At 54.5% G+C, this 19154-nt stretch overlaps 3 protein-coding genes across 16 annotated transcripts in view; 1 reads left to right on the top strand and 2 right to left on the bottom strand.

Annotated features, from left to right (window-relative positions):
• The window catches only part of SYCP2 (synaptonemal complex protein 2), a 66047-nt gene extending 64854 nt beyond the window's left edge, over positions 1-1193 (bottom strand). For all 8 annotated transcript variants that reach the window (XR_016215702.1, XR_016215703.1, XM_070051356.2 and 5 more), the window contains exon 1: positions 1051-1193. The gene's annotated coding sequence lies outside the window, so the exon portion shown is untranslated. The remainder of the gene's footprint in view (positions 1-1050) is intronic.
• Positions 1194-6385: 5192 nt separating this feature from the next.
• Positions 6386-7566, bottom strand: PPP1R3D (protein phosphatase 1 regulatory subunit 3D). Its single transcript, XM_070051370.2, has one exon. It carries the CDS (start codon positions 7423-7425, stop codon positions 6529-6531), a length of 897 nt encoding a protein of 298 aa, XP_069907471.1. The 5' UTR covers positions 7426-7566; the 3' UTR covers positions 6386-6528.
• On the top strand, positions 7566-16481 carry FAM217B (family with sequence similarity 217 member B). Of its 7 annotated transcripts, none has more exons than XM_089306951.1 (4): positions 7566-7963; positions 9206-9323; positions 9418-9503; positions 11523-16481. In XM_089306951.1, exon 4 carries the CDS (start codon positions 11764-11766, stop codon positions 12670-12672), a length of 909 nt encoding a protein of 302 aa, XP_089163077.1. In that variant the 5' UTR covers positions 7566-7963; positions 9206-9323; positions 9418-9503; positions 11523-11763; the 3' UTR covers positions 12673-16481. The 7 variants fall into 7 exon arrangements, with proteins under 7 accessions (XP_089163077.1, XP_089163075.1, XP_089163073.1 ...); XM_089306949.1 differs by having other exon boundaries at positions 11520-16481; XM_089306947.1 differs by having other exon boundaries at positions 11505-16481.
• Positions 16482-19154: the final 2673 nt, after the last annotated feature.

Genomic DNA, 19154 nt, shown 5'->3' with positions numbered 1-19154 from the left:
TGCCTAGGTTACATACATATCTATATGGGGCTACACAAACTGCCAACATGAAATGGAATCTTTATAATGTCATTTAGATGGCAAACACTACAACCGGAAACAAGTTGTTAAAAGAATATTTAGCTAAGAATAATTTGATTAAAATACTTTTACTTAAGACTATCATAATTTGAAAGCCATTTTGATGTTTCAGAAAACTTTTAAAGCAATTTTCTTTTATACTGATTGTTTCTGATAGTTAAATTTGTTAATTTTAAATATATTTTTAATCCCTAGATTCTCAAAATGTACAAGTCTTGATTTTAACAACGGGTTTTCTAAAAGAAAAACGTGTGGGATGTAGTAATTTATAAACACTGTAGGTCTTCATCTTTCAAACAGCTGTAGTGGACACTGTCCACGACCCAGGAGTCACAGCGCCACACATCGTGTTTCTCCCGAGCTGCAGAGAAAGCCTGCGCTCCCTCGCAAGCACAACCGTTAACGCAAACCCCACGTCCCGCCTCGGCTGCGGAGGCCGCTTCCAAGCACTGGTTACTCGCCAAGTGGCCGGGCCGAGGCCAGGAGCCTGGCGCCCCCTCCGGGCCTCCCGCACCTGGGCGGCCTCTCGCTGCCTGCCCAGGCGGGAAGCTGGAGGGAAGCGGCCGGGCCGGGCCAGCGCTCCGACGGGGCTGCGGCGCCCCTAGCGTCCTGCCCCGCCGCGCCACGCCCCTGTCCCAGGCCGGGCCCGCCGCCCGCAGGCCGCCTGGTGCGCCATGAAGCCGGCCAGGAAGGGCGGGCGGCTAACCCGCCTCTGCGGGTCCCGGGACGCCGCCCAACGGCCGCCCGCCTCGCGCCTCCGCAGCCGCCAGCGCGGGGCTATGGCGGAGGCCAGACACGCCGCGGCCCTGCCCCGGCCCGATGGACGCCGCCCGGCTCCCAGCTGCGGGCCACGACGGCTCCGCCTCAGCCGTCGGAAGCCGCCTGCCCGCCTGCAGGCCTGGCGGGCCCAGCCGGAAGCCGCGCGCCCCGCTGCGCGCCCCGCGGTCGGGGAAGGGCGCCCTCGGCCACCTGAGACGGGAGGAGGCCTCGGCTCCCACTCCGCGGCACCGCTCCGCCTCCGCCAGCCGCCCAGCGACCGCGCCTCAGGGGCTGCCTGCGCTTTTCATGCGGTCGGAGGACCGCGGGAAACGCCTGCCCAATCAGCGCCGCGTTCGGTCGGCAGTGCGTCCAATCAGGGCCGCCGGCCGGCCAGGCCCCGCCCCCCGCGTGCAGGGAGGGGTCGCACGCGGGGCGGCGCCTGAGGTAATGGGGCTGCCCCCCGCCGCGCGCGTGGCGTTGACCCTTGACCCTGCCCGAGGACGGGCGAACCGGAAGAGACGGAAGGGGGCCGCGGGGCCGGCTCAGGTGCCCAGCGGCGCGGGAGGCTGGCCGCGGCGCGTGTCCCAGCGAGGTCTCAGTGAATGGCGAGCCCGGGGGCTCGGGAAGGGCCCGCGGGCCAGGACGCGCCCAGGGCTGCCATCCCTCGAGGCTCGGCCGGCCGCCTGTTCGCGGGTTCGAGCCCCGTGCCGGGCTGTGCGTGGCCGCCGCGGCTTCCCGAGGCGGGAGCTGAGCTGGAGCCCGGGCCCTCAGACACCGCGCCCACTGCGTCCGGCGGCCTCCAGGCACTCGGGTTAGTCAAGTTAGGGGCCTCCGTCCCGCATTCTGGGCACGGGTTCGAGGCTGCGCCGCTCCCCGCCCCCCGGAGGCCGGAGGCCCGATGGCCTGGCCCAGCCCGGCCCTGCGGCCCTTCGGGGCGTGACCCCGCGGCGGGCCTGCGGCGTTCGGGGAGTGACCCCGCGGCGGGCCTGCGGCCATTCGGGGAGTGACCCCGCGGCCGGCCTGCGGCCTTTGGGGGAGTGACCCCGCGGCGGGAGCTGCCCTCCCTCGCTCTGCAGCTCTGCACTTGCACTAGCTGCATCCGCAAACTGAATAGATTCTACGTTGGCCTCAGACAGTCTGAAAGCCACACGTTTTCCATGAACTTTCCGGAGAACCCGAGTATGCACGGAGTTCACGTTTTTTTTGCACCAAGATAAATTCATGTTTAATCCCATTTTTCCATGAACCGTTGGAAGTACCTGCCGGGGGTTAATCTCACCCAGGAAACCTGTCCTCTGTTAGCAGGTGTTTGCAACACTTCTTACTTTTCAGTTCTGTTACAAATGATAGATTTTGGATTGTCCAGCGTTTGTGTTAAGTTTTCACAGCTGGAATTGCTGTGGCAAAGCAGAGTTAAACTTACAAATGTTGCCAAATCCAAAATTTTAGATGATGTTTTAATAGTATCTTAATTTCCTATGGAAAAGGCAGCAATAGTTCACAATAACTGAGTTATGATTTAAATGTGCACTTAGAAAAATAACCCGAGGGAGTCAAATTAAAAAATGCTTTTGGACTACAACAGATCAAATAACGTGAAATAGAGCAATGCTCAAAACTGACTGGAATGTTCTGCTTAGCTACAATCAGACTTCTGGGGGCCAGCACTGTGGCACAGCCGTGAAGTGATGCTGGCATTCCCGTATCAGAGCATCGATTCCAGGCCTGGCTGTTCTGCTCCCAGTCCAGCTCCCTGCTCATGCACCTGACTGAGAGGTGGCCCGAGCACTGGGGACCAGGATGGAGTTCCTGGCTCCTGGCCTCAGCACGGCCAGCCCTGACTGTTCTGGTCATTTGGAAAGTGAAGTAGCAGATGGACACTCTCTCTCTCTCTCTCTCTTGTTCTTGCTCTGCCTTTCAAATAAATAAATCTTACAGAAATACAGACTTCACAGCTTTATAACTAACTGCCTTAGTGAACTTAATTTTGAGATCTTAATTTTTTTCACTTCAGAGCTTACAAATTATACATGCAAATTAGCATGCATAGGACTTGGAGAGATTTTATGTTGTTTTCAAGGCTTCTAAGGTGTTTCCACATTTAAGTGTTAATGTACAGTACAAAATGTACATGATTGCGGAGAGTTTAACCTCACGAAAAATCTGAATTATAATTATTTTCACATACAGGTTTTGGTGTTTTTTTTTTTTTTTTTTTTTTTGACAGGTAGAGTTAGAGAGAAAGGTCTTCTTTCCATTGGTTCACCCCGCAAATGGCCACTACGGCCGGCACGCCAATCCCAAGCCAGGAGCTGGGTACTTCTTCCTGGTCTCCCATGGGGTGCAGGGTCCAAGCACCTGGGCCATCCTCCACTGCACTCCCTGGCCACAGCAGAGAGCTGGCCTGGAAGAGGGGCAACCGGGACAGAATCCGGGACTACCACCCGGTGTGCCGGCGCCGCATGTGGAGGATTAGCCTAGTGAGCCGCGGCGCCGGCCCACGTACAGTTTTCCTCCATTAGATTTAGCATCTCCATGATGGGAGTTGTGAATGCACTAGGATTTTACTAATATTTTTAAAATTAAAAGTAGCAATTTCTCATCCTACCACGTTTTAGTTACCTACTTTGTTTCTAGGGATTATGGTGTTTGAGGGGAAAAGTTTTTTAAGACTTATTCAAAAGGCTGAGTCAAAGAGAGGGAAATCTTCCATACACCTATCCAGTCTCCAAATGGCTGCAATGGCCAGAACTGGGCTTATTTGAAGCCAGGAGCCAGGAGTTTATAATGGGTCTCCCACACGGGTTCAGGGGCCTAAGCACTTGGGCCATCTTCTGCTGCTCTCCCAGGTGCATTAGCAGGGACTCCACCCACAGGGCCCTTTACTAGCTACACCACAGTGCTGGCCCCATGAGTGGAAAATCTTACCAACCGTAATCAAAATTTAGCTTTCAATTAAATTTCACAACTGCTTACTGGAAACATCCTCTATCCCGTATCTCCTGGCAGACAGGCAGTGTAGGTTTGGATGTGCATTGACTACACCCCAGGTGTGGGCCTTTAGTGACTTACTTAAACCTTTCAGCTTCTTTCCCTTCAGCTAAGCAATTAGGAATGTTATCTGCCAGGCAGCCTACTTTTCACAATTAAACACATACAGCACTTAGCCCTTTGGCCAACCACGTGTAAACGAGGACATGATAAACGTTAAGTTTCCTTCCCCCATATGCAATACTTGGGTGAGGACCACAGTGCAGAAGGGAAGGCAGGCCCACTAATCCCATGCCCAGGTGTCAACAGGACCGGTAAGAGAGGCAGAACAATAACCCTGTCCCCAGTGACCACTGACCCCCTAGAGCTGTCTCGTCTGCTACGCTGGCCCGGCACGTGAGATTGTATTTAAGTTTCTCAAACACACACACAAACCCGCTCCTGAAGCTGAGGTGTAACCATACAACATACGTATTTTAGCCAGGCCCTACATCCACCAGTGGTTTTTGAAGGGTAGGACTTGGGTTTGGAATGATTTAAACAATTAAGACGTTTCTAAAGCTTTGTCTTCCGTGACTAGACCACAAGAAAAACACACACATAGCCACTGGTGCACACATACTTTAATACTTAGGCTCAGGTAAAACCATTTTAAATACAGGCGTTACAATGTGTATAGGGAGACAATCCCGCAATTGCACAATCCACCACAAGATCTGAACGACTGAGCAACCTACAACCGAAAGTGACGGTCTGAAGTTCTTACAGTCCTGCTGCCTCTTCCTCAACCAGGCACGGGTAGTTAAGCTGTCAGATTTCAAAATGTTGGTAGTTTTTGAAAGGCACCTTGAGGTTCTCTTACATGAGGATATGACGTCTACCTTGTAGTCTGTGCCCAGAACCTTTCAACAAGTGACTTTCCCACAGATAACATTCTTTGCATATCTAAACAGCAACACCTTTGGCAGCTGTAACCCGTATCTGACTACGCTGGACAATTGTCTTGCACTCTGGGCTGGAGCCAGGCACGTAACAGCCAGGGCCCTCACAGGCATGCTGACCTAATTGGACAGGGCTAAACACCAGGAAATGCAACCAGCCGCCTCTCTCTCTTGCATGTCAATGTGGTGCACAGCCCTAATAGCCAAAGGCTGTGCTATTTAATCATACTTTAAACCAAAACAGGGTGTTTTTAGATCAGAAGCTACCAAAGTCATTCCTGTTACTGAATTTTATTTTTGATTGCAATCATCAAAAATAAAATGGTTCAAAGACAAAATGCATCTCTCAAATAGTCACTGGACAAATGCCAATAAGCGGTCACAAATTTAGCTAACTCACTGGTGGCAGGTATCTTAAAGTGGATCCCACGGTTTCAGATATTTCAAATCAATTCCATACACTGGAGACACGGTCCAACACGGCTGTGTTTCCCCCCATGCCCCAGCTCCAGCCCTGCTGTCCCAGAGACCACTCAGCACCAGAACTCCCCAGCCTCGCAATGGGAGCTTCCGTGGCACTCTGCAGGGGACAGGAGGCTTGACTGGCTGGTTGGAAGTTGTTTTTTTTTTTTAAAGTATTTGATATTTTAAAATTTGAAACAAGCCCAGAAAAGGTTAGGCAGGAAGTCTCCTACCTGAAGGCACAAAGAATAAAGTTGGCAGGTAGCTGATAAGACCCGGCATATAAATACAATTTAAAACCACTGAGGAATATAAAATTTGTGAATTATTTTTCCTCCAGTGCTCTGGCCATCGCTGAAAACAACCCTCTAGTCCCACTTGCTAACTGGACTTCCCAAAGATTAATGCCAGAACCTCCTGATGCTGAAGAAGAAATAAAAAGAACCAAGAAGGCAATTTCAAAGGGCACTGTTGCCTGAAAACAGTAGGTGACTACCTGAAAATCTAAATAACTTAAGGCAGTATTTCTTAGAATGTCTAGGTAGTTTCGAACCTAAACGGAATGGCCTGATGACGTGCAGATACACGATTCCTAAACACACAGGACAGAAACGCATGACCTAAGAGTGGCCGCAGAAAGGGCTGTTGGGTGGTTCCAAAGTCCGCAGCCCCTTCCCCGGCCCAGCCGGCTGCCTCAGGCCCGGAGTGGTTACGTGACGCTGATGAGACACACATTCTTCGTGCCTATTAATAGATTCCCGCTTAGAAGGCTGCAGACACTGGCAAGCCGACAGGGTCTCGGGTTTTCCTTGTCCCTGGGCAGGGATGCCTGGAGCGACCAGGATGCAGGTCAGGGCGCACGGTTTGTTCACACTGGGCACGGACACATAACAGGACATCTGCATATTCCTGAGAAGGCATCCACTACGGAGAAAGGTCCCGACATCACGAAAATAAATAGCAGCCATGTTTACGGACACACATGCAGCAGGCCCTCCTGGCAGAATCCCGGCCCTTCAAAGGAAACCCTGCCTCTGGGCCCCAGGCTCCGGCACCCCAGCACCCCAGCTCGGACGCAGCTCAGCGCGGCCCTCCCGCCGCCTGGGGCTGCACCAGAGACCGGTGGAAGAGGGGCCTGGCAGCCCAGCGCGGCCCTCCCGCGGCCGGGGGCTGCACCAGAGACCAGGTGGAAGAGGGGCCTGGCAGCCCAGCGCGGCCCTCCCGCCGCCGGGGGCTCCACGCGAGAGCAGGTGGAAGGGGGGCCTGGCCGCTCTGGGGGCCGAGGCGCGCCGGCTCAGATGAAGTGGATCCAGCTCTCCTCGCACTCCCCGCGCGGCATGTGCAGTGCGTGGTTGCGACACGTGAGGCTGTAGTCCTGGCCGTCGTTGTTGTCCCAGTACTCGGCGCCGGCCACGCGGTAGCGCAGCGCGAACTGCACGAGCGAGCCGAGCTGCAGCAGGAAGGGCGGCACCGGGAAGCCGAAGGCGAAGACGTCCTCCGCGCCCTCGGCGCCCGCCGGCCCGCGCCACCGCGCCGCCGCCTCGTGCGCGCTGCGCCAGCCCGAGAAAGTGTAGCGCACGGCCACCTGCTTCTCGAAGGCCACGTTGCGCACGCGCACCGTGCCGCTGATGCCCAGGTCTGAGCAGGTGACGCGCTCCAGGCACACGAGCTGCCGCCGCAGGCGCTCGCCGAAGTCGGCCGCCTCGACGGGCGGCGGGAAGTCGGGCACCAGGCACCGCAGCGTGAACTCCAGGTCCTGGCTGCTGCAGCACAGGTCCGAGTTGATGGCGAGCCGCGACAGCACGTGCAGCGGCACCGACGGGTCGTCCCCGGCGTTGAACACCTTGACCTGCGCCAGCTCCAGCCCCAGCGCGTCGGCGAAGCGCACGCGGAGCTGCCGGCTGCAGCCGGGTCGACACGCCGCGCCGGGCGCGCCCGCGGCTTTCTGGCGGCGCTCCGGGGAGCTGGGCAAGGAGCGCGCCCGCCGCTGGATGATGGGCCGCAGCCGGGGGTCGCAGCCGGATGGCGCCGGCGCCAGCAGCGGCGCGTGGCCAGGGCTCCCCGGGGGCCGACAGGGCCGAGGCTCCGGGGCGGGGCCGTCCAGGTCCGAGAGGCAGCTGAGGCTTCGGGGGGCGGCCTTCCGGGACCCCGGCGCGGCGGGCAGGACCGCGGAGTGCAGGCCTCGGGACATGTCCTGGCGTGCAGGCGGCAGAGGGAAGAGAACCGAGGGGCGGCCTCGAGGGGCGGCGTCCACTCCCTGCGGGCCCCGCCGTGCCCAGAAGCGCTCCGGGTCCGCTGGATCAGCGACCTGGGGGGGACCCCGGGGTCTGCTCCGCCCTCCCTTCCTCCGCCACCTTGTTCCTGGAGCCGTCGCCCAGATCCTCCGCTTCTCGCAGGGACAAGAGCGGTGCCGCCAGCGGAGGCTCTCCGGGGTCCCGGGGGAGCGAGGGGGCGCGCCGCTGGGCTTCCCTGGGCCCCGCCCGGCCGCCGCCTCCCTCGCTCCGCAGCGACTTCCCGGCGCGCCTCCGCCCCGCCCCTCGTGACGCGGCCCGCGGGCCCCGCGCCGCCCGCGCCCGGGCCGTGCCGTGCCGCAGCGCGCCGCAGTCTGGCCTCCGCGCGGGCGCCGGAGGAAGGAAGCGCGCGGCCGCGTCACGTGTCCGCCGCGGTCGCGGCCCGGGGCCGATCGGTGTCCGTGTGCGTCGGCGGGGCAGTGCGCGCCCGGACCGCAGGTGGTGCGTGCGCCACGCGAGCTCCGGGCCGGGGCTGACGGTGGGGGGAGGGCAGGCGCCTCGGCCGGCAGCTGGTTCCCGGGGTGGTTTGGGCGTCTGCGGACAGGTCCCTTGCGCCTGAACCGAGCAGCCACGCCCGCGGGAGGGCAGAGGCGTCCTGTCCGCTGCCAGGGGCTGGGAGGGGGCCGCCGCTCTGCGTGCCGGCAGCGGTGCGCAGAGGGAGGCGTGGGAACGGGGTCGATCGCCGGCGAGCAGCTCCGCGCCTGGGCCGGAATCTGGGGCTCTGAGCTCTGGGTGCGAGCCGGGAGCTCCAGGGGTGCGGGGACTTCGCGTTCTGTATCCTGGGCCCCTGCGGGCGTCCGTGGCTCTCACCCAGGAAGCGTGCGCGCGGCGCAGACCCTGCGGCCTGGGCCAGGAAGTGAAAGCGAGCAGTGAGGGGCCGCAGGCGAGCAGGACGCCCCTTTCACTGTCCAGGGAGAAAGCCAGACCCCTGGCGGGGGGCCGTGGAGATCCTTCCTGCCCCTGGAGCCTCAGGCTGCCCGCCCTGTGACTCATTTGGGAGGAATGATTTTACCACCCCCGCTGCAAGCTGACCCGAAAGCCTGACATGGCTAATGGTGGAGAAAACACAGGAGAGTTTCAGGAAGAATATTAAGATCTGCAGCCCCGCCTCTTTCCTGTTTTAGGCAGGCGGCAGGCGGGGGTGCTACGGTGGACAGAAGTGTTCCATTTTTAATAGGCCACTTGGAGTGAGAGAGGGCTGGCCTAGCCTGAGCCAGGGACGCCAAGTTTCAGGGCTGACGTCATAGACTATGCATGACTGTGTTGGTGGCCTATGGTAGATGAAGGGGTGAGGAGGGCTGGTAGAAAGGGGCCTCCCCCACCACGCCCCGCGCGGGGCCCTGATGTGCAAGCCTGGTGATTGTTTCTTGAGTGGCTGTGGGGCTGTGGAGCTGGGTTTCTCGCACACTATCTCCAAGGAGCGTGTATGTAGGTGCCTGGTCAGAGAGGAGGGGAGGCAGAGTATTCACAGCTCATAGGTGCAGTCTTGTCTCCAATAGCCCGGTGATACACAAGCAGAAGGGTAATATAAACTGTAATATGAAACAGCGTCCTCGCCCAGGAGCCCGCGATTTGGGGTGCTCACAGCCCCCGTGTTCCAGTGCGAGGCAAATGTCAAGAACCACCGTGAGTGGCTGGGCCACCTGCAGGCAGCACCTCACAGTGTCCCGTTGCTTCCAGCTGCGGTGCTGGGAACTCCTTTGCAAGCATAAGAGGAATAAAGACGTTCCCTCCGCAGCCGCCACCATCGCCGTCCTCCAGCAGGTTGAGCGAGGACACCGGCAGCACGGGAGAGAAGGTGATGTGAGCTCGGGACCGTCGGTTTGTTCAGTTTTGTGGGGGAGCTTGCTTCTTGTGTTCACAGCGCCTGTCTCCGCGGCTCTGTTTTTCAGACAGTCCATCTGACCCCCGGTGATGGCCAGCCACGTGGTGTTCACAAGAAACGGAATAGGGTGAAGGAAGCGCAGCAGGAAAGCAGGTACGTGGCTCTCATGGAACTGCTTCAGCTTGGAAAAGACAGGTTGTCTCAGATCTCCAGGTTAAACGTGCAGAACTGAGTGGGCAAAAGGATTTTCAACATTGTTAGCTGTGAATTCCAAAGGTCACAGTTCTGGCCCAGTGTGGGGGAGAGTCTTATCCACCTTCCTGCACTTCCTTTCTCAGGATGCTGATAAATAGGCCGGGACCACTAGGGCAAGCAGACCTCCGAGCTCTCCAGAGAGCACGCCTCGGTCCCTTTTCTGCTTCTGGGCTGCGGGAGTGTGTCAGCCGTAGTCACATGCGACACACTTGGTAAACAGGTTGGCAAGGAGATACATTTTCATGCTGATGTGAGGTGCTGCCTCCGAGCAGGTTACCCAGAGTGCATCAGGTGCCGTGCTACTGTTGCACAGAATGGTCGTTATTTATTTTGACCTGCCATTCACGAGAGGGCTTCAGCCCTATTTTTTCAGTCATTTTGTATTGTATGGCACCGTAAGATTTTATGTCTGCAGCCGGCGCCGCGGCTCACTAGGCTAATCCTCCGCCTTGCGGTGCCGGCACACCAGGTTCTAGTCCCGATCGGGGCGCCAGATTCTGTCCCAGTTGCCCCTCTTCCAGGCCAGCTCTCTGCTGTGGCCTGGGAGTGCAGTGGAGGATGGCCCAAGTGCTTGGGCCCTGCACCCCATGGGAGACCAGGAGAAGCACCTGGCTCCTGCCTTCAGATAGGCACGGTGCACTGGCCGCAGCACGCCGGCCGCGGTGGCCATTAGAGGGTGAACCAACGGCAAAGGAAGACCTTTCTCTCTGTCTCTCTCTCTCACTGTCCACTCTGCCTGTCAAAAAAAAAATGAAAAAAAAAAAAGATTTTATGTCTGCATCCTTTCGCAGGTGTGGGGACCCCTTTCTCTGCCAAGGTTCCATTTGAATATTTATAACATCATTTGCGAACCATCTAAAATTACCAACCTAAAAATTAGCCTGCTATAGATTTATTGAATATCAAGTTTCGCCTGCAGTTGTCTTGGCTGGGCCAGACCAAATACTTTCTCCAGCCTTTCATGGCCTGTGGGCTGGCCATTCCCCACCCCCACTTTAAATCTTGATTTTCTCGAGTGTGTTTCTTTTTTGAAAAAAAAAATTGATCAGCTTTTTGCTTAAGCTTCAGGTTGTATTTGCTCACTTTGACATACTCAGATTTTAGTTGGCTCTCAGTCACTGCTACTCGGAATTTTTAAAAACAGATTATTTATTTATTTGCAACTGTTACACACACAGAGAGAGGGAGAGACAGATCTTCCATGTGCTGGTTCACCCCCAAATGGCTGCAACATCCAGGGGTTGGCCAGACTGAACCCAGGAGCCAGGAGCTTCTTCCAGGTCTCCCACGTGGGTGCAGGGCCCAAGTGCTTGGGGCATCCTCTGCTGCTTTCCCAGGCCACAGCAGGGAGTCAGATGTGGAGCAGCCGGGACTCAAACCTGTGCCCACATGGGATGCCAGCACCGCAGCAGAGGGTTAACCTGCTGTGCCACAGCACCGTCCCACAACTCAGGACTGAACGCCATCGAACTTACATTTTACATTGTATTTACACTGAATTTAGACTAGACATATGAAAGGGAACTGTATTTTACTGCTGAATGTTACTAAATGCTATCGATTATTATGAAAGTTGTATGTTAGATTTTCAACAAACTAATGTTTTGTAAAGTATATGCAATTAGTCTAAAATGGTAAAACAAGCACTTTGAGAAATGCTAATGTTTTCCTTAAAGGCTAATGTTTTATGTAAAGTAGAATCCATGCATTCACTTTGGCACATAGAGTATATGATGTTTTTAAATAGAGTACTATTATGTAAATGTTATGTAAAACGACTTCTTCTCTAAGGGGGATGGGGCCCTAACTTCTCTGATGCCTAGTAGTAGCGGAAAAATCCAGCTCTGTGTTGTAGTCTTAGCCAGAAGCTGTCTTTGCAATCTGGAGTAAGAGTTGCAGTTGTGTTTTCCACAGCAGTGTGCACGCTGGCCCATCGTGGAATAAAGTGCAACGTTCAAAGAATTCTTCAGGGAGAAGGCAGAGGAGATCCCAAGTACCCTGTGCTTCCTCCCAGCTGAACGGCAGCCTGGTGGGTGTCTCCCAGCCAACTGAAGATGAAGTTAGAGCAGGCATTGCCGCAGGAGGAAAACCCAAAAGGGACCCGAGTTCCAGGGGTCAGGGGGCCTCAGCGAGCCAGCTGTTTCTGGACTTTGAGTCCATGAAGATTATTAAAGAGAGTGCCGATGAGGACAGCGCGAGCGATCTCTCTGACTCAGAAAGGGTTCCCATTCCTCCTTCTCCCCTGACGCCTCCAGACCTCCATCTCCGCGCTGAAGAGATCGACCCCCTTGACTTCGATCTGCATCTAACTCAGGGCCACGCCAAGCCTGAACACTATTACCCCGATTTCCTTCCACCCCCGTATAGCTCCTGGGACCTGCGGGCTATGGCCTTGCTTCTGCACACGGAGTGCGACACTGGGGCCGTGCCGCGTGCAGGGGGACTCCTTGGGAAGTACGTGGACAGGCTCCTTCAGCTCGAGTGGCTGCAGCTCCAGACCATCCAGTGTGAAAAAGGCAAGGCGGCCAAAGCAAGGCCTCCCCCTGGCCCCGGGCCGGCAGGAGCTCTCAAAAGCCCCGGGAGAAGTAAGCTCAGTGCTGGTGCCCTGTCCAAGCCACTAGCTCGGCAGGAAGGCTGTTCAAAGTCAGGCCCTTCGCGAAAGAAAGGTTTTCCCCATGAAGAAGCCCACCCGTCGTATCGTGCATTTGAGACTTCCCCGAAGCCGAGCGACGTGGCGGGCGGCACCAGGTTATGTTCTCAGAAGCAGAAGTTAGAAATGAGAATGGAGGAGAAGAAAAGGAAATCGGCCAAGAGCATCCAGCTGCAGCGCTGGGATCCGTCCTGTGGCGGCTGCAGCCCGAAGGTGGAAACCAGTGGGAACCTGCGGATCCCCCGACAGCCAGCCCCGACTCTGGACTCGGCGGACCCCTGGAAGGCCCCCAAAACACAAGCGCTTGCGAATCTCAAGAAAAAGGCAAATGCAAACAGTTGTGGCCGTGCCACTATGTCCAGTGAGAAGAAACTCAAAACAAATGGAGTAAAGCAGCACACACACAGGCTAAAGTGATTCTGAAATGAGGAACTGCCAAGCCCGTCCGATGTGTGAATATTAGAGCCCTTCAGAAAGTCAGCTATGCTGTGAGTTTTTAGTTTGAAGACATTGGCTATTCTGTCTAGCCCACCTATACCTCCAGTTTCCAAAGAAAGATGTCTTTCTAAAGGGCTTTCTCTGAATTGATAAGTCTTAGGCAAAAATTAGGCTAGGCATACGCCTTGAAAGGGGTAAGCCAGCAATTCCTGGGGGAAGCGTCGAGAGCCCCACGGTCAGCTCTGTGGAAGAGAGAGCCGTGGCTAGCTGCCTTCCACCTGCACGCAAGCCTACAGAACTGAACACACAAGGCTCATAGTAAGGCCCTGCTCACCGCTGCCTCCTTGGAACTGTGTCAAGTGTTCAAGAGAAGCTCCGTTCCTTTCGCCCCAGGAGAAACCTCAGTGATATTGTCAGCCCGTGTAGCACGGCACTGCTTGCTCCTTAGAGACCTGGGGTCTCCTACTTCACACGTTTCCTCTGCCTGGGATTCAGAAGTGGCGTTTTACGTGTAGAGGTGGTGGTGGTTAAGCTGAGGTTGAATACGTGGTAGATTTGCTGGTTGGAAAGTCTGCAGGCTTAGGCTTGAACCTCATAGGCCTCTCCCAGAGTTCCCCAGGGAAACTGCAGATCAATGGAGGACTCGTAATAGGATAAGAACACACAGGGAACCGTGCTGAGTGTAACAGATCCGAAGCTGCTTGTTCGGGACCCAAATCCTTTTGTCCTTAGAAGGGACGTGCTGTTTCAGTTTGCAAGTGCAGGATATTACTGTCTTGCTTGAGGGGTAGGGGCAGAGGACACAGTTCAGGAAGTCGGGGTAGTGGAGTGCGAGCGAGCGCGGAGTGTGGAGTGCGTCCTGAGCACCCTCAGCTGCACCCACGGCCGCCTGGCTTGTGAAAGCCTTGGTTACCTGCGGTGGCATGGCCGCTCCTAGTGGCTGTGGCCTCGCTCTAATATACATTTGTACAATTTATTAATCTGTTTGAAAGGCAGTTAGAGGGAGAGACAGAGAGTGAGATCTTGCGCCCACTGGTTCACTCCCAAAATGGTTGCAACAGCCAGGGCTGGGCCAGGCCAAAGCCAGGAGCCTGGAGCTCCACCCAGGTCTCCCAGCTGAGTGGCAGGGCACAAGCCCGTGGGCCATTGTCTGCTGCTTTCCCAGGGGCGTTACCAAGGAGCTTACTGGGACCTGGAGTCCACTTGGGATACTGGTGTCGCAGACGGTGGCTTAACTTGCTGTGCTACAATGCCTGGCCCCCATTGTGTTTATTGATGGAGGCTGGTTTGATTTTATTATATTTCACTATATTTGTTTTTGATATCCTGGTTCCTATTTTTTTTTTCCTTTGTGACAAATGAAAAGCTCGGTTCATTTGGAAGTATGTGATAGCTTGTAGCTTCACACTGCAGTAAATACCATCAGAAACAGCACAATGAGATGTGTTCATAGTTAATATGCAAAGGATAAATGTTAATATCTCCTTTAAAATCTGATTTTATTCATAGTAAAACAAAATGTAGAAAATATTTGTGGTAACTTATTTCAGGATTTTCAGATTTGCAGATCCCCTCTGCGTTCTCGGTCTCGCACGCTGCCCTACTGGAGAAAGCATGCCATTACACTAAGATCTCACTCGCACCCTGTATCTGCTGTGTACATAGCGGGCGTTCTCCCATGATCCTTTTATCTGCTGTGTACACAGTGGGCGTTACTCCCATGATCCTTGTCTCTGCTGTGTACATAGCGGGCGTTGCTCCCATGATCCTTTTCTCTGCTGTGTACATAGTAGGCGTTACTCCCGTGGCCCTTGTCTCTGCTGTGTACATAGTGGGTATTACTCCCATGATCCTTGTCTCTGCTGTGTACATAGCGGGCGTTGCTCCCATGATCCTTTTCTCTGCTGTGTACATAGTAGGCGTTACTCCTGTGGCCCTTGTCTCTGCTGTGTACATAGCGGGTGTTACTCCCATGGCCCTTGTCTCTGCTGTGTGCACAGTGGGTGGTACTCCCATGATCCTTGTCTCTGCTGTGTACACAGTGGGCATTACTCCCATGGCCCTTGTCTCTGCTGTGTACATAGTGGGTATTACTCCCATGATCCTTTTCTGTGCTGTGTACATAGCGGGTGTTGCTCCCATGATCCTTTTCTCTGCTGTGTGCACAGTGGGTGTTACTCCCATGATCCTTGTCTCTGCTGTGTGCACAGTGGTTGTTACTCCCATGGCCCTTGTCTCTGCTGTGTACATAGCGGGTATTACTCCCATGATCCTTTTCTCTGCTGTGTGCACAATGGGCATTACTCCCATGATCCTTGTTTCGGCTGTATGCACAGCGGGCATTACTCCCACGGCCCTGAACGTACTCTAAGTTTTGGTCTTGCCGTAGGCAGTGCATTTGGAACATGGCGTCATCCGCAGTTTCCTCTCTGTGGTAGCTGAGTGCTGCCCTCTTCCTTGTGAGCACAGAGGAGTCCGTTATCTGGGGCTGGGCACCTCACTCAGGATTGTTTCTCAGATTTTATGTAACTCTTTATGAAGTTCCATTGCCAATAGATGTCTATAATCATGATACTACACGTGCATGTGTATATACATGTGTGTACACATACACGCACACACACACACACACGTATTACTAGTAAAGGGCCTGTGCTGTTGCTGCCTTTCTCTGAAATGTACCTGTGTGAGTACTCTTAGAGACCCGGATGGGCCGGGCCAGGTGGTCCGCTTGTCCTTGCCTTGTGCCTGTGGGCGCTGAAGACCCTCATGATGGAGCAATGCAGAGGTGGGGCTTCCTCTGTCGGCTCCCAGCCCCGCCCACTGGGGCGGAGTCATACCTCCTGCACCAGGCCGCAGCGAAGGCCTGAAGAAGCGACTGCTGGTTTACATTTTTGCCTCTGGGTTGTTCTTTATTTTATCCAGTGTTGTGAGTGGATCAGAGCTCCTAATGAATATTCATAGTTTTTTTTTTTTTTGTTAAGTTAGGCTTATTGCAGACTTAAGCACAGCTTTCTCGTCTCTGATCCACACCTGACACGTGTGATGCGCTAAGTTCTGCAGATACGAATCTTGGTATCTTCAAGTAGGCGACGTCAGACAGTCGAATCGTGAACTTTCAGGGCTTCAAGTTGAACCCTCCCCGAGTGTCCTGCCAGTCTGATGATACAAGTCGGTGTGTTTCCAAGAAGTGCCGCTCCTTTCTGAGGAGTGTTTACATGTGCCTTGCATTTAAAGCAATTCAAGCAGTCCAAGTGACACTAAAAAGGCTGTAAGAAAAGATATGTCAGGCTTGGAATTAGTGGAGAACGCAGCTTACAAAATGAGCTACAAACGTATCGTCGGCATTCGCTGTGACTGTTTCCCAGGTCTTTAGTGACGTATGGCCGTCGCTTCATGACTAACTTGGATGCAGTAGAAGTGGAGACCTTGGAAAAAAAGATGGGGAGATATTGCAGGTGTGAGGGTAGCCAGCAGCCAGAAGGAAGCTGGTGCGTGGTGGTCCTGGGCCGGTGGGTTACTTTCTGGAGAGAAGGTGTCTGCCTTACCACGGAGCTGGTGTCTGCTTGCTCTTTCCTGTGTGCTCACTGACTTGAGGAGTTACATGGAAACCTGAAACTCGTGGTGGTACTGTATTTCAAGGTAATAGAGAAGCAGTATTTACTATTTATGGACTTGTACAGGAAACCCAACGGCCTGAAAAACACTCAGCATGTTTCCTCGTGACATTTTGATGACCGTGTGTTTGGTTTTATGTGTAATAAAACAATCCGTGTGAGTTTCTGAGAGCATGAATTATTCCTTCCCTGACATCAAACAGCAGGAAATACTGTCTAGGTTTCTCGGGTGTGGTCTTTGTTTAGATTTTTATGTATTTCTTTTAGAAGTTTCTTTGTTTTCTGCATTGTTTCAAAGGACTGCTCAGAATGGAATTCTGCCCCCGCTCCTGTGTGAGATGTACGTGACCAGCACCTCGGGTTAACATCTCTGGATACTCCTGGGAAGCTGTGCTGCGGATTTTTCCAGTGCCTGTTCCCCTTACCACCCCCAAAGGATGTTGACGAATAGTTAGGCAGGCAGCAAACAAACTCAGGAAGATTAAAATTAACAGGCGATAAGATGAACGCATGCCTTAGCGTGCACACTGGGAAATGAGTGCCACCTCTTTCAAGCAGCCGCCTGGCTCGCAGGTGGCATTTGGAGCTGGCCCCCCTGCAAGCGTCCTCGGGGCCGCCACTCCTCTTGCTGCTCTGACTTCTGATGATCAGGTGTGTTCTTCAAGTCTTCCGGGTGGTGGAAGCAGTGGTTGGTGGTCAAAAGTCAGTTTTTGGTGTGGTGCGAAAATTACCCATGGTTTTAAATCATTCATTTGTACAGAAAATGTCATTATTTTGGATGCTGCTGTCTTGTTGTCCACAAGATGGCGACCAAGCCATTCCAGACAGCAGTGAGTTTGCACTGTTGGTGCCTTCTAATCAAAGAGAAAGGTTTTTTCTGGAATCAAAAGGAAATGGGAGAGGATGGGACTATTCGGCTTCAGACACAAAGCGTGTTCTTTGCTTAACTTCACTCTGCCATCAGATAATTAAATGGTTTATTATACGTAGCCTGGTGCTGTGTAGGATTCTCTCCCTGAACACCCCCGTATCAAACGCTGCATCTAACATCGTAATGCTCGCGAGGTAACGTGAATCATGAGTTTGCCAGACTCCCAGAGGTTGTTTCATAAATACAATTTGAGGGATGGGCACTTGGCACAGCAATTCAGATGCCACGTGGGACAGCCACACCCGATACCAGAAGACCTGGGTTCGAGTGCCAGCTGTCTCCAATCCAGTTTCCTGCCGATGTGCACCCTGGGAGGCAGCAGGTGCACCCTGGGAGGCAGCAGGTGATGGCTCGGGTGCTTCGGTCCCCACCGCTCCTGTGGGAGACAAAGGTGGGATTCCCAGCTCTGACTTCAGCATAGTCCAGCCCTGCAGTTTGGGGCATTTGGGCAGAGACCCGGAAGGTGGAAGATCTCTGCCTACCTTTCAAATACAAATAAATATCTAATGTGAGTATCCCTGCCCTCAACCATTTCTCACTTGAGGAATTAGCAATGATAACACTGGAAATACATGTGGGGTTTTAAAATGGAGTCGTCATCAGTGCACAGCTGTCCTAGGTTGGGTATTTCACAGGCAGGGACTCACACCCTAAGGTGTGTTGCCTTGGCATGCTGGATCCTTGGAACGAAGGGAAGGGCCTTAGAAGCAAGATCCTTAATACAAATCTTAAAAAAAGAAGCAGCAAGATCCTTCCGAACGTTCTCTGCTCCTGGTTCTCCTCCATGGCGGGCTCAGAATCTCGGGTCCCCTTGCTCCACAGCCGGCCTCAAAACCTAGAAGTGCTGCTGGCTCCCCCACCTTTCTTGTTAAGAGCTGGGCTTGAAGAGTCTCTGGTCTGCCCTGCTGCTGGGCCGCGAGACCCTCATTCCAGAGGGGCCCGCTGGAGCCTGGAGGAGGGAGCACCGCAGCCAGGAGGCGTCTGAGCACTGAGCCCCACCCCCACCCCCACCCCCCCACCCCCGCCCCGGCAGCGTGGCCTGGATCGCATCGTAGTCAGCGTCTGCACAGCTGTGCCTGCTGCATCCAACCCGAACTTGAAAACCAACAGCTTTCCTGGGTCTTTGCGTCTTCATTTCGGGAGACTCCCCTGTCCCAGAAAACCGATTAAACTCCGTGTGTCTTTCTCTCACCAGTTTGTCTTTGTTACAGGGGTGTCAGCCAAGCACCTTACGATGGGTGGGGAAAGGTGTCTCACCCCTCTGCCCGGAGAACACAGAACCAGCAGGGCATCCTTTTTTTAAAAAAAAGTTTTATTTATTTATTTGAGAGGCAGAATTACAGACAGAGAGAGGGAGAGACAGAGAAAGGTCTTCCATCTGCCGGTTCACTCCAGTGGAGCTGGGCTGATCCAAAGCCAGAAGCCAGGAGCTTCTTCCAGGTCTCCCACGTGCGTACAGGGACCATTTTCCACTTCTTTCCCAGGCCATAGAGCAGAGAGCTGGATCAGAAGAGGAGCAGCCAGGACATGAACCAGCGCCTATATAGGATACCGGCAGCACAGGCGGCGGCTCAGCCCACGACGGCACAGTGCCGGTCCCAGGCAGGGCATCTTTGAGTCCACCTTTTACTACCACAATGGGGTGCTCCCGAGGGACGGTGAAGTGAGGGAAACCTGCTTTCGTGGGGGCTTACACATGTGGAAGTTGGCTGCACTGTGGTACGCTGGTGGCTGGAAGGCCTGCTCTCAAACTTGGCTACTAAGAAAACCACGTGATTATCTGCACCTGCTTTGCCCAGGGCTTTACGGCACTTGGCTGACTGTTTAGGTAAAGAAGCGCGCATGAGACTGAGTGAACCCGGCTCCTGAGCGCCTGTGCCCCAGGCTGTGCCGAGGGCTGTCTTGGTGGAGCG

Source organism: Oryctolagus cuniculus, chromosome 11, assembly GCF_051225735.1.
Source record: "Oryctolagus cuniculus isolate XC-2025 breed Fujian yellow rabbit chromosome 11, ASM5122573v1, whole genome shotgun sequence".
Lineage (NCBI taxonomy): Eukaryota > Metazoa > Chordata > Mammalia > Lagomorpha > Leporidae > Oryctolagus > Oryctolagus cuniculus.
This window is presented reverse-complemented; position numbering and strand designations above follow the sequence as displayed.

What these genes read in the sequence shown, in the direction of transcription:
- PPP1R3D (XM_070051370.2), bottom strand. Translation starts at nt 7,425, where the DNA reads ATGTCCCGAGGCCTGCACTCCGCGGTCCTGCCCGCCGCGCCGGGGTCC.
- FAM217B (XM_089306951.1), top strand. Translation starts at nt 11,764, where the DNA reads ATGAAGATTATTAAAGAGAGTGCCGATGAGGACAGCGCGAGCGATCTC.